The sequence below is a fragment of the Carassius carassius genome, chromosome 20 (assembly GCF_963082965.1).
Source record: "Carassius carassius chromosome 20, fCarCar2.1, whole genome shotgun sequence".
NCBI lineage: Eukaryota > Metazoa > Chordata > Actinopteri > Cypriniformes > Cyprinidae > Carassius > Carassius carassius.
This window is the reverse complement of record NC_081774.1, coordinates 24,434,204-24,446,170: the sequence shown is the minus strand read 5'-3', so window position 1 is coordinate 24,446,170 and position 11,967 is coordinate 24,434,204. Positions and strand designations below refer to the sequence as shown.

General features: G+C 34.8%; 1 protein-coding gene across 1 annotated transcript in view; it reads left to right on the top strand.

Annotated features, from left to right (window-relative positions):
* The window catches only part of pex5lb (peroxisomal biogenesis factor 5-like b), a 57,339-nt gene extending 46,198 nt beyond the window's left edge, over positions 1-11,141 (top strand). Inside the window, exons 9-15 of the mRNA XM_059501004.1 lie at positions 6-91; positions 1,893-2,036; positions 6,193-6,263; positions 6,477-6,695; positions 7,652-7,817; positions 8,837-8,994; positions 9,118-11,141. Of these exons, the coding sequence (XP_059356987.1) occupies positions 6-91; positions 1,893-2,036; positions 6,193-6,263; positions 6,477-6,695; positions 7,652-7,817; positions 8,837-8,994; positions 9,118-9,307 (1,034 nt within the window). The 3' untranslated portion in view covers positions 9,308-11,141. The remainder of the gene's footprint in view (positions 1-5; positions 92-1,892; positions 2,037-6,192; positions 6,264-6,476; positions 6,696-7,651; positions 7,818-8,836; positions 8,995-9,117) is intronic.
* The last annotated feature ends 826 nt before the right edge of the window (positions 11,142-11,967 follow it).

Sequence of the window (11,967 nt, the reverse complement as noted above, 5' to 3'; positions counted from 1 at the left end):
GGCAGGGTGGGAGGAGCTGGCACGGAGGAACTGGTTGGAGGACCCTGACAGTGAAGGCCTGGTTCCGCTCAACTTTTCACCCACTGAGAAGGTATTCTCAGCCAATCAGAATGCTCTGCATCAGTGGTTCTCCACTACCGGCTGGGCCCCCCGATAGCAAATTACAAGAGGATCTCAGGATGACTTAAAGTATTTAAAATAATGAATGATTATTAATGTTTTTTTTTTTTAAATCTAATTTTAAACATCCTCTGTGGTGGTAAATCAATTTTTTTAATGTTAAAATGTCTTTGTGCCATTTCTTAATATGCTTAAAGACAAACCATGTGCCAAAATTCATAATTTAACTCCATTGCTGAGTATTTTTCCCTTAAAACTAAGGTGGCCCAAAAAGGGTGTCAAAAATGCAAAACCACCCATTTTTTCTACATCACAAAGATTTAACCAATCTTGTCAACGTGTCAGGTGGGGCTTTTGATATCTGGTCAAAGGTTTTTATAATAAATAGAGCTTTTTAGATGGATGCTGAGGCTTTTTAGGTTGGGTAGAATCTGCAATCTCTGACCCAGTTCATTTGCTGGCTTCCATGGCTGCAATATACTGGGTCTTCCACCAACTGGCAGCCCAGGGTACCAAAATACTATTGAATAAATTGACGGTGGGCGGAATCTAACAGACCTAAACAGAAACAGACATTCCGACATGGAATACAGATTTCAAAGTAGAATAACTGGCTGGCTGTAGGATTGTTTTTTAGAGAAACAAGTAAGTGGACTTTGCATATTTCCTGAATATCTGCAAACATATGCTATATTTATGATTTAGTATTGAAAGACATAAAATACATAAAACACCTTTTTACCAACAGAAACCACTATATACATTGTTAACCGATCAAAGCCCTGTTCCACACCACCACATGAATGTATTTTAATAATCACTGCCTTCTGTATTGCATTTTCGATGATGGCAGAACTGATACAATGGCAGATTATCACTTCAAAGGTTATAGACTCCAGATGCTGGATAATGCTGTCTTTCATCTAAAATTCTCTCTTATGCTGCATCATTGTGTGCTTCCAAACAGATAGAGAATGTTCAGATACAGCCAAAGACTACTGTTCTGCCTGTGCTACAGCTCTTTAAGAGATACAGCCTCCAGTTGCTAGGGCATTTCTGTGCAGTTGTTATGGTGTTTCTGGTGGGTGATGGACAGCGATTCTGCTATATAGTCGCTAGGGTGTTCTGGGTGGTTGCTAGAAGTTTGTAAGATTATTCCTAAGTGCAGTTGTTGAAAAACTCTTATTCTTAACATCTTTATATATATATATATATATGTATATATATATATGTATATGTGTGTAGGAGAATGGCATGGTTTTCTAATTTTGTAGTGGTTCTTACCAAAAACACACTCAAGGCTGTCTTTTTGTGTTGCTTGAAGGTTACTGTAATAGCCATGATATGCACATTATTAATTTCAGTTGGCTTGACTGGAGCTTTATGTGATGTTTACTATTTTAAATAGTTATATTTAAAGAGCCTGTGGCAAGATGAAGTGATCTGTTGTTGCATTCATTTGAGTCTTAGTTTATTGTATTTATTGTTGTCCTGGATGGTGTGAATGTTGGGCATATGGCTTTGCAGTGGATCATTTGAAGTGTGAGTTCCTGTGCCCTTTTCTTCTCCCCACGCCTCTGATTAGCCCGACTGTGCTTTCCACTGCAATATTAAAGACCTCGGCATGATCTAATTATCAACACACCACCATCTACTGCTCCAGATTTATGAAATGCTTACAATAAGTCCTGCTCTCAAGTGTTTTACTGAAATAATCATATTTACTCTTGATTGTTTTATTTAAGCTTGTTTTTTTGGCATGTTGCTTGCAGGGTTACTACTTCCATACCAGTAACCCTTACAAAGACTACACCAATGCCTATGAACAGGGGCTGCAGAAATGCAGGGATGGGGATCTGAACAGTGCTGTACTACTACTGGAGGCAGCCATCTTACAAGACCCTCAAGACTCGGAGGTAAAAGACATTTATTGAGCATTTGTGTGTGTGTGTGTGTGTGTATTACCTTCCTTACACAGTAACTGTTTTCCAAAACTTCACAAGTGGCCTACATTGCATTTTAGCGTGTGAAGTCTTGGAGGCTCTTCAGTAAAGTACTACTGTACATCAAAGTCAAAATCAAAGGCAGCTTTGCATCTTTTGCTATTAAGGCAATCCCAGAATGCATTAAACAGAGAAAAGTGTGAAAAAAAACAGAACAATGGTTGACTATTTATCTTTTGCAATTAAGGCAATTCCTGCAATCCCTATATTACATTAAAAAAAAAAAAAAAAAAAAAATATATATATATATATATATATATATATATATATATAGTAAGTAAGAATTGTCTGTGTGCTTTTGAATTATTAGAAAATAATGCACACCCAGAGCACCACAACAAAAGAATCATGTAAAGCCCAGTAAATCATGAGATTATTGTTTGTGAAATTAGAACAAAATTTTAAATATATAAATTCTGAAATATATTCGTGCATGTGTGTGTATTTATATATACATAATAAATATACACAGTACACATACATATATAATGTAAACAAAAACTTATTTTGGATGCAAAATATATGGATATTATAATATATGTTTAAAACTAGAAGAGTCTCTGCATGTTTGTTTCTGTCCCTAGTGAGAAAAAAATACAAAAATGTATTTGAATGTACTTTCATTTAAAGATTATACAGAGATCCCACAATCCTTATTAACAGTGACATTAAAACACATTTTAGGCATAATATTAGAAAATGTGCATTGTGCAATAAATAAATACTTCAAATTAAGTTTACCGGTAATTATAATTTGTATTCATTAACCCATTTAATCCCAAATTTTTCCCAGACATGAAAATATCTAAATGATGTGTCATTAGTAACGCTTTGAAATAATCAATAATTATTTTTTTAAATTATTTTGGAAAAGTGTGTGAAAAAATTTGTTTTATGTTTGGTCACAATTGTAACCGGTGGGATAATGTGTGTACTGAAATAACATTTTTGCAGTCATAAAAATGGTTAGATATCTTAACCCAGCTATTCTAAACTGTTTGATCACATTCTAGGGTTACTATTATGCAGAAAAAAACTTATGCAACAAGTCAAGTCAAGTCAAGTCACCTTTATTTATATAGCGCTTTAAACAAAATACATTGTGTCAAAGCAACTGAACTACATTTATTAGGAAAACAGTGTGTCAATAATGCAAAATGATATTTAAAGGCAGTTCATCATTGAATTCAGTGATGTCATCTCTGTTCAGTTAAATAGTGTCTGTGCATTTATTTGCAATCAAGTCAGCGATATCGCTGTAGATGAAGTGACCCAAACTAAGCAAGCCAGAGGCGACGGCGGCAAGGAACCGAAACTCCATCGGTGACAGAATGGAGAAAAAAACCTTGGGAGAAACCAGGCTCAGTTGGGGGGCCTGTTCTCCTCTGACCAGACGAAACCAGTAGTTCAATTCCAGGCTGCAGCAAAGTCAGATTGTGCAGAATTATCTGTTTCCTGTGGTCTTGTCCTGGTGCTCCTCTGAGACAAGGTCTTTACAGGGGATCTGTATCTGGGGCTCTATTTGTCCTGGTCTCCGCTGTCTTTCAGGGCAGTAGAGGTCCTTTCTAGGTGCTGATCCACCATCTGGTCTGGATACGTACTGGATCCGGGTGACTGCAGTGACCCTCTGATCTGGAACAGACTGGATCTGGTGGCAACATTGATAGGAACACTGAGATAAAAAAAAATAAAGGAAAATGTTTACCTTTTTTTGGAAAAATATAATATCATTTTTTTATATTAATGCTTAGAGTATTACAACATCATTATTGTACATTTTTTGTAACATTTGAATTTTTTTATTTAGTGCAATATTTTGTCACTGAAACATTGTATTGTCATTTTCACTTGCAACTACAATTAGATTTATATTGTATATCTAAGTTCACTGTTATCCCACTGGCCACTATTGTGACCATCAGCATGTTTACTCATTCTATGACCACACTCAACAAAACTAAATATACAGTACAGACCAAAAGTTTGGAAACATTACTATTTTTAATGTTTTTGAAAGAAGTTTCTTCTGCTCATCAAGCCTGCATTTATTTGATCAAAAATACAGAAAAAAATGTAATATTGTGATATATTATTACAATTTAAAATAATTGTTTTTAAATTTATTATACTTTAAATTATCATTTATTTCTGTGATGCAAAGCTGAATTTTTAGGATCATCACATGATCCTTTAGAAATTATTCTAATATGATGATTCATTATCAAAGTTGGAAACAGTTCTGCTGCTTAATATTTTTTCAGAACATGTGATACTTTGATGAACAAAAAGTAAAAAAATATTTTGTAATAACAATATACACTATTGGTCAGTAATTTGGGGTCAGTAATTTTTTTTCTTTTTTTTTTAAATAAAATCAATACTTTTATTCAGCAAGGATGTGTTAAATTGATAAAAAGTGATAGTAAAGAATATACAGTATATTATTATAATTTTTTTTTTATTTTGAACAAATGCAGTTCTTTTTAACCTTTTATTCATCAAATATATTAGACAGCAGAACTGTTTCCAACACTCATAATAAATCAGAATATTAGAATGATTTCTAAATGATCATGTGATAGACTGGATGTTACATGTGACACTGAAGGCTGGAGTAATGATGCTGAAAATTCAGCTTTGCATCACAGGAATAATTTTTTTTTAAGTATATTCAAATAGAAAACTATTATTTTAAGTTGTAGTAATATTTCACAATATTACTGTTTTTCCTGTATTTTTGATCAAATAAATGCAGGCTTGATGAGCAGAAGAAACTTCTTTCAAAAACATTAAAAATAGTAATGTTTCCAAACTTTTGGTCTGTACTGTATGTGAATGCATATATTTATACTAGACACCCTAAAGACACCCTAAAGATCATGTGTACCAAACATCTTTGTCAAATATTTATGTTAAGACACTTTACTAGCCTTTAGTTTTGGAGCTTTGATGCGGCCATCATCTTCTCAAGGTGCAAACAGGAAGTAAACTTATCTGGTCATGTGACAATTTGCACTAATCACGTGAAACTGCACATATTTAATTGAGACCCTTTATTTTTTTCATATTTGCAGGAAGTACACTAACACATCAGTCAGTAAGGTTTTTAGAGCTTTATAAATGAAAACCTTTTTTACAGTCACTACTGTGATCGGTGGGATTAAGTGATATATCAGTAAATATGTTAGTGGATTTAAAGTATAGTTGGTATGAAAGAAATATATTTTAAATAAATATAGCATAAGTTTATTTTTTACTAGGGGTGTGAATGTGAGTACATGAATGTCTACTGTATGTATGTGTGTGCTTTTATATAGGAGATAACTGGATAAAGACAGTATTGTAGATATTAAAACATGTAAATAGTTTGTCATTTTTATCCTATTGTTTAATATATTTATTTGCTTGGTCAGTATCTTTGTGGATTTTGGTTCAAGGACCTTTGAAATAACTGAAATCATTTGGCGAAGTGATATTAAACTGTAATGTAGTCAAGACCTGCCTGGACCTCCTTTAGCCATGTGTTTCCCTGAATATTCGTCAGAACAGAATCATCTCTTGTTTTCAACTCAGATTACTCAGAATGTTTTATCACCTCACAAACAAAAAAAATGATTAGTAACTGACTTAATATTTTCAGTGCCCAAAGCAAGCATGTGTGATTGCCAGTGCAAATCCATTTATTCTTCACATCCCCTGGTATATCTCATTATTGCCCAGTCAGCACCATCAAATATTTAATGAAATTTCCATGCTTTATGAGCCAAGGCGATGCCAGACAGATGGTGTAAACCTCTGGGATGGCTTATGAATATCATCTGTTTAACTTGAATCAAAACCACATTAAAGTCCACTGCCATCACCCCCAGAGTGACATACCATTAATGCACTGGCCAAGCACATAAAGAGAGGGAACAACAATTTGTTTTAGAAAACCAGCAGCCCCACTAATTGAAAACTGACCTTCAAACCTATATATATATATGTTCAAGTCTTTTTATTTCTGTTTTGCTCTAATAATTTTGTGACGTTTGTTTCAACCAAGAGTGCATTTTTTCCCTCTACAAAGGCTTGGCAGGTTTTGGGTACAACACAAGCAGAGAATGAGAATGAGCAGGCAGCCATTGTTTGTCTTCAGAGGTGAGTAGACAATAATGGGGATTTTGTTATTTATGCAGAGTTAAAAGAGCTTTTGCACAGTTAGCGGTAACAAATCGAATTGCAGAATCAGTTATTGTTTTCAGAACACATTTTTGCTTTTTGTTTTGGACAAACAGATACTGTAGTCCCACCCCAAACTCAGCAACTCACTTTATTTTGCCATGTTCTGTCTGTCTGTCTTTGTTCAAATAGATGTTTGGAACTGCACCCAAACAATCTGAAGGCCCTGATGGCCCTGGCAGTGAGCCTGACCAACACAGGACAGCAGCCAGAAGCCTGTGAGGCTCTCCACCGCTGGATCAGATACAACCCCAGATATAGACATCTACTCCAGGACCGCAGCCCTCTAGATGGTTCCCCATTGCCTCGCCGCAGAGGGTCCTCAATATCCCCCATCTCCACTCTCGGATGGTATGATTCATATTCACTCATGTGAATTAATTAGTGCATATATAAAGCATATGCATGTAGTTTGCTTTTCAGTTTTAATAAAGGTGGGAGTAGTGTGGCATAGTGGATAAAACTACTAACTGAAATATTGTATGTTAAAATTAGGAGAAGGTGATATGAACAAAGTCTTATATCACAATTAATTTTTTTTTTGGTTGTTACTAGAAATATGATACCAAATTTTTAGATGGTTGAATTTCACAGTTCTTGTTACCAGTTTCAATAACAGTTTTAATACGGCAGAAAATATATTAGACTAACTAAACAATCAGTAGTAAAATAAGAACAAGTGACAAACATTATAACAAATACATACAACAGAACACATTTTTCAGTTATGTCTAGCAGTAGTATTCTAGCACGATATACTATAGAAATGTAATAATCAATAAAACACTATATAGTTGTCATTGAATTAATTCATTTTTATCCTTATTAAAGCTATGAAAATTATTCTGTCAAGAGCAATGAGTGATTTTCTCTTCTTTTGTTTGATTAACAGTAATGGCACAATCAGCAGCAGGTACAGTATATTAGGCTGCTGTCACTTTAAGATTTAATGCATGGATACAATATATAGATAAAACATATAGGTAACAATATAACATAATCAACTGTGTTTGTGTCAATACTTGCCATTTTGACGTTTTCATTTGCCCATTTAGGAAACCCACTTGTCAGACAGTGTGCAATTGCCAAATTGAGTTCTCTTTTATACAAGTCTTGTTTCTGATTCTCTAAAATGTTGATAGCTTTAAGCCTGCACAGATAGCAAAATTAATATTGGTTGACAATTTATATTATTGCCACAATATATATCCTCATATCACCCAGCCTATTTTTCACTTTTGTTCAGTGTTTTGCTAATGGTGTGTCTGTGTGTGTGTGTGTGTGTGTGTGTGTGTGTGTGTATGCAGCTCTCAGCTGGTGGAGGTGTTGGAGCTGTATCAGGAAGCAGTGCAGCAGAACGCTGAAGGAGTGGACCCTGATCTTCAGACAGGCCTTGGTGTGCTCTTCAACCTCAGCTCAGAGTTTGACAAAGCTGTTGATGCCTTTAATGCTGCACTTTCTGTCCGACCTGAGGTGAGCCAGGTCCTATTTATCACTATTTTAAAAGCTACAGATCTATTAGTTTCACATGGCTGTCAAGAAGTACTGTGGGCATTGTAATCTTGTTAAAAAATTATCACAGCTATCTGTTATACACATTGATTTAGTAGTTCATGCATAAAAAACATTTACTTGGGGGAAGGGTTGTTATAAATTAAAACAGAAAAATTTTCAATATCAAAACAGTAACTCTAACCCTAACAGTTAGTATCTTGTTTGGCCACCAGCTGCTTTATGGACTACAGTGCATCTCCTCCTCATGGACTGCCCCAGATTTGCCAGTTATTGCAGTGAGATGTTACCACATTTTTATATAAAGGCATTTAAACACGTCCTGGAGCACACATGCTTATACATGGTTTGATGCTGCAAGGATGATCAACTGTCCTTCCAGTCTCCCCGTAGTACTGCTTTAGGCTTTCCAATAAAGATCTGTAAAGCTAATTTGTTAATTTGTATACAGTATCCTGAGAAAGGGGCTTCAGCAGTATAAATGCACAGGATAATGAGAAACTAAACTAGACACAGGTGAGGAACATAATTAGTAGCCAAAGAAAAAAAATAGAACATACTTAGAAACCATAACAACCAAGGAAACAGGAACTAAACACAGGAGGATTTTCCTTTCCATTTTTGAAGCATTTTGGGTTTCATTTTTAATCTTGTTATATTATGGTATTTTTCTTGTTTTATGTGAAGTAATGCTTTTTCTGTTGAGAAATACTTTGAGCTGCATTGTATGAATACTTTGCATGAAAGGTGCCAGTGAAATAAAGTTTATTTATGATATGATATATGATATGATATAATAATTCTTTATCCCCAGTGTTTATAATGCAGAATAAAATAATACTATAGAATTTACTGTTAGCTTTCTTGTGTTTTAATTCCATTTTTTAAACATTTGTTTTTCTCTAAAACTTTCCATAAACTCAGATGAAAAAACCCTGTCCTTAATTGTCCTTTACTCTGTCAATTCTGTGTTTTCGTAGGACTATCTGCTGTGGAATCGGCTCGGAGCCACACTGGCAAATGGGGATCGCAGTGAGGAGGCAGTGGAGGCCTACACCAGAGCTCTAGAGCTCCAGCCAGGCTTCATCCGTTCGAGATACAACCTCGGCATCAGCTGCATCAACCTAGGGGCACATCGGTAATGAACCGGACCACTGAGCATGGGTTAATGGGAAAGAACTGTTTGTCTCCTTAGTGTGGATATAAATATGCTAAAAACATTAACAAAACATTTACATTACCATGTTTGACTCTCTTGCAGGGAGGCAGTGAACAACTTCCTGACAGCTCTGCACCAGCAAAGAAAGAGCAGGAGTCATCAGGGGATGTCCAGCAACATCTGGGCAGCTCTGCGGATTGCCCTCTCCCTCATGAACCAACCAGAACTTTTCCAGGCAGCCAGTGTGGGAGATCTGGACCTCCTAATGAGGGCCTTCAACATGGACATGTGATTAAACTTGGACCTGTGATATCTATCCTTCACGTATAGTAGGCACAATGTTAGGCTCTAATGACTATGGGATGTCAATTTGATATGCAATGTATGCACAGTTAATTTTGTTGTATATTTGGACAGACTTTGTCTTCAGAGGCCACTGAAGAGGCTGTTTATATTGCATAGAGCACAAACAGAATAGGTAAGTGATGGGTTTTGAAAGTAGAGGAATAAATGTCAAAGAGAGTGAGAGCAAAAGCACTTTTTTTTTCTCTTGAATTTAGTTATATTTTACTGTAATATTTTTAAGTTTATCTGAAAACTTTGTATATCTGAGAAAAAGGAACCAAACCTTGGAGGAGGAATATAGGAGGAATTTAGTTTAGTTTGTGGATTAGAACTGAATATTAATCCTTTCTAAAACCTAGCTATTTATAATGGCCAGTTCTGAAGAATCTTAGTTCAACTTTTGTTTTTAATGTTCATCTTTCAATGGTAATTTATATGTCTCACCACAAGGTGGCATTGTTGTTTAGCTGATAAAAGTATAGCCATATATAAAGTCATTTAATTCTCTGTTAAACACAGTGAGGCCAATTCAGTGCGAGGAATAATGCTAGCTGAATTTCACTTTAGGGCACAACACCCTTTCAGGGTGATCTGTGCCCAGGTGTGTGAGCAGGGCATGTTCCCTGGGCCATCTGTCTTCCAGCAAGCTCCTTTTAATGCCGTGTGCTCCAGGGCATTCTGGATCAGGGCTCAGTGGGGAGCAACTTCAAAGACTCTGCATGAAAGGTCACAGCAAAATCAGTATCATGTTGAAAGTGAGTGAGTTTATGTAAGACCGTTAGCCCAAATGTTTAAAAGGATTAAATACATTCACAAATCTATGAACAACATTTGGTCATACATTTCTGTTGTTTGGCCTGGTAAGTTTGAAGTGCATTTCATGTGACTGAAATCGCTTTAGCCTATAGAGATAAAGAAGCCATGTTCTAGAACAGTTATGATTTCAGCTCCTTTATATACTAATAGGCTGGATATTTTCATTGAAGACATAACTATGCAAACTAGCATTGCTGTTTTGTTTGTTTGTTTTTTTTTAGGCTAAAATTACCAAAAATCTTTTGTGTCTTTATAATTTTGCCACTATGCATTATTAGTAAAGTCGGTGTAATAGGAGTTAGCTGAGATAATTGAAGGGCATTGAACAAGAAACAGTGTTTAAAGACATAAGTAGCATTAATAACCTTAATAATTTTGGGCAAAGACAGATAAAGTTGCTTCATTAGATTGCACATTCAGTTTAAATATTACAAACGATTTGGGAAATCTGATGATTGCATGTATGATACACAAAATAGATTTCCCTCTTTTTATGGTCCCATATTTTAATTCTAAAGTGAATGTAACGACTATTAATACACATTTTTTTGACGGACCAAAATTCCAACACAAACATACTATATATATATATATATATATATATATATATATATATATATATATATATATATATATATATATATATGACAATATTTCAAATCATGAAATGAAATGAAACATGTATGAGCACAGTATGCGGGCATTGATGACACTTGTCTTGTAGTAAACCACACTAGTTTTGCTATGACCAGAGCTGTTATGAAACTATGAATATAATTACTGACTAAAATTGTAGAATGCAGAAGGAAATGTATTTATTTATTTATTTATTTATTTCTGAAATAGATTATTTCATGAAATGAACAGTCATAAAATGTATGCATGTCTCTTTCAATCTCTCCTACATTAACATGTAACATAATCAAGATGTATTTATAACCAATTTATTAAAGCTGTATTTTAAAAGATCTGAAATATGATTATGTCTCTTTGTTTCATTTCAAAATTAAGGGCACATGGTGATCCCTGACCTTTAAATGGTTTAGAAATGGTGTTACAGGAGCACCCCCAACAGGCACATACTGAACACTGCTTTCCTTCTCTGAAGTAAAGCAGTGGTACAAATGTAACCTTTAAACCATTATATTATATCATACACAAATTAAGACACAACCTTGGATGGCCTTAAATACTGTAAGCATTGGTTTTGATATGGGTTATCCAAGTCGACACCTTACATCAACAAGGTAATGTAATAAAGCTGTGTGTTTGAAAAGGAGAATGGCTTAAATTAGCTTATGGATTTCTTTAGGATTTTAGGGAACAGCGAGGATGTGAGGTGGATGACTTGGCAGGTTCATGTTTCATGACCTGTCATATCATCCTCAGATATATAATGACTCAAAATACTTCCTTTGTAACTGGAATCCCTTTAGTGCTGTCAGTAACTTTGGATGGATATAGTGTGTGTGTTGAAATTCTCAGCCCTTAATTTGACTTTTCACTGTCAAGGCTGATTTGGTTTTTGTGATATTTGAGCTGTTTTCAATTAGCAGTTTTTTAACTTATATCAAATGTGATACATTAATGCAAATATGATGTTCATCTAGTGCAGCAGGATGTGATAAATCAAGCTAGTGGGCATGTTTTAGTCAGCAAATTCAGTACAAATTTGTCTGTGAATATAAACAATTAACGGCAAGCGATTCAATGAAGCACTTGAAATGAAAGTGTTGACAATGCACTACATGGAAAAGCTTTCCAATTTAATAAATTATTGACAGGCTTTTA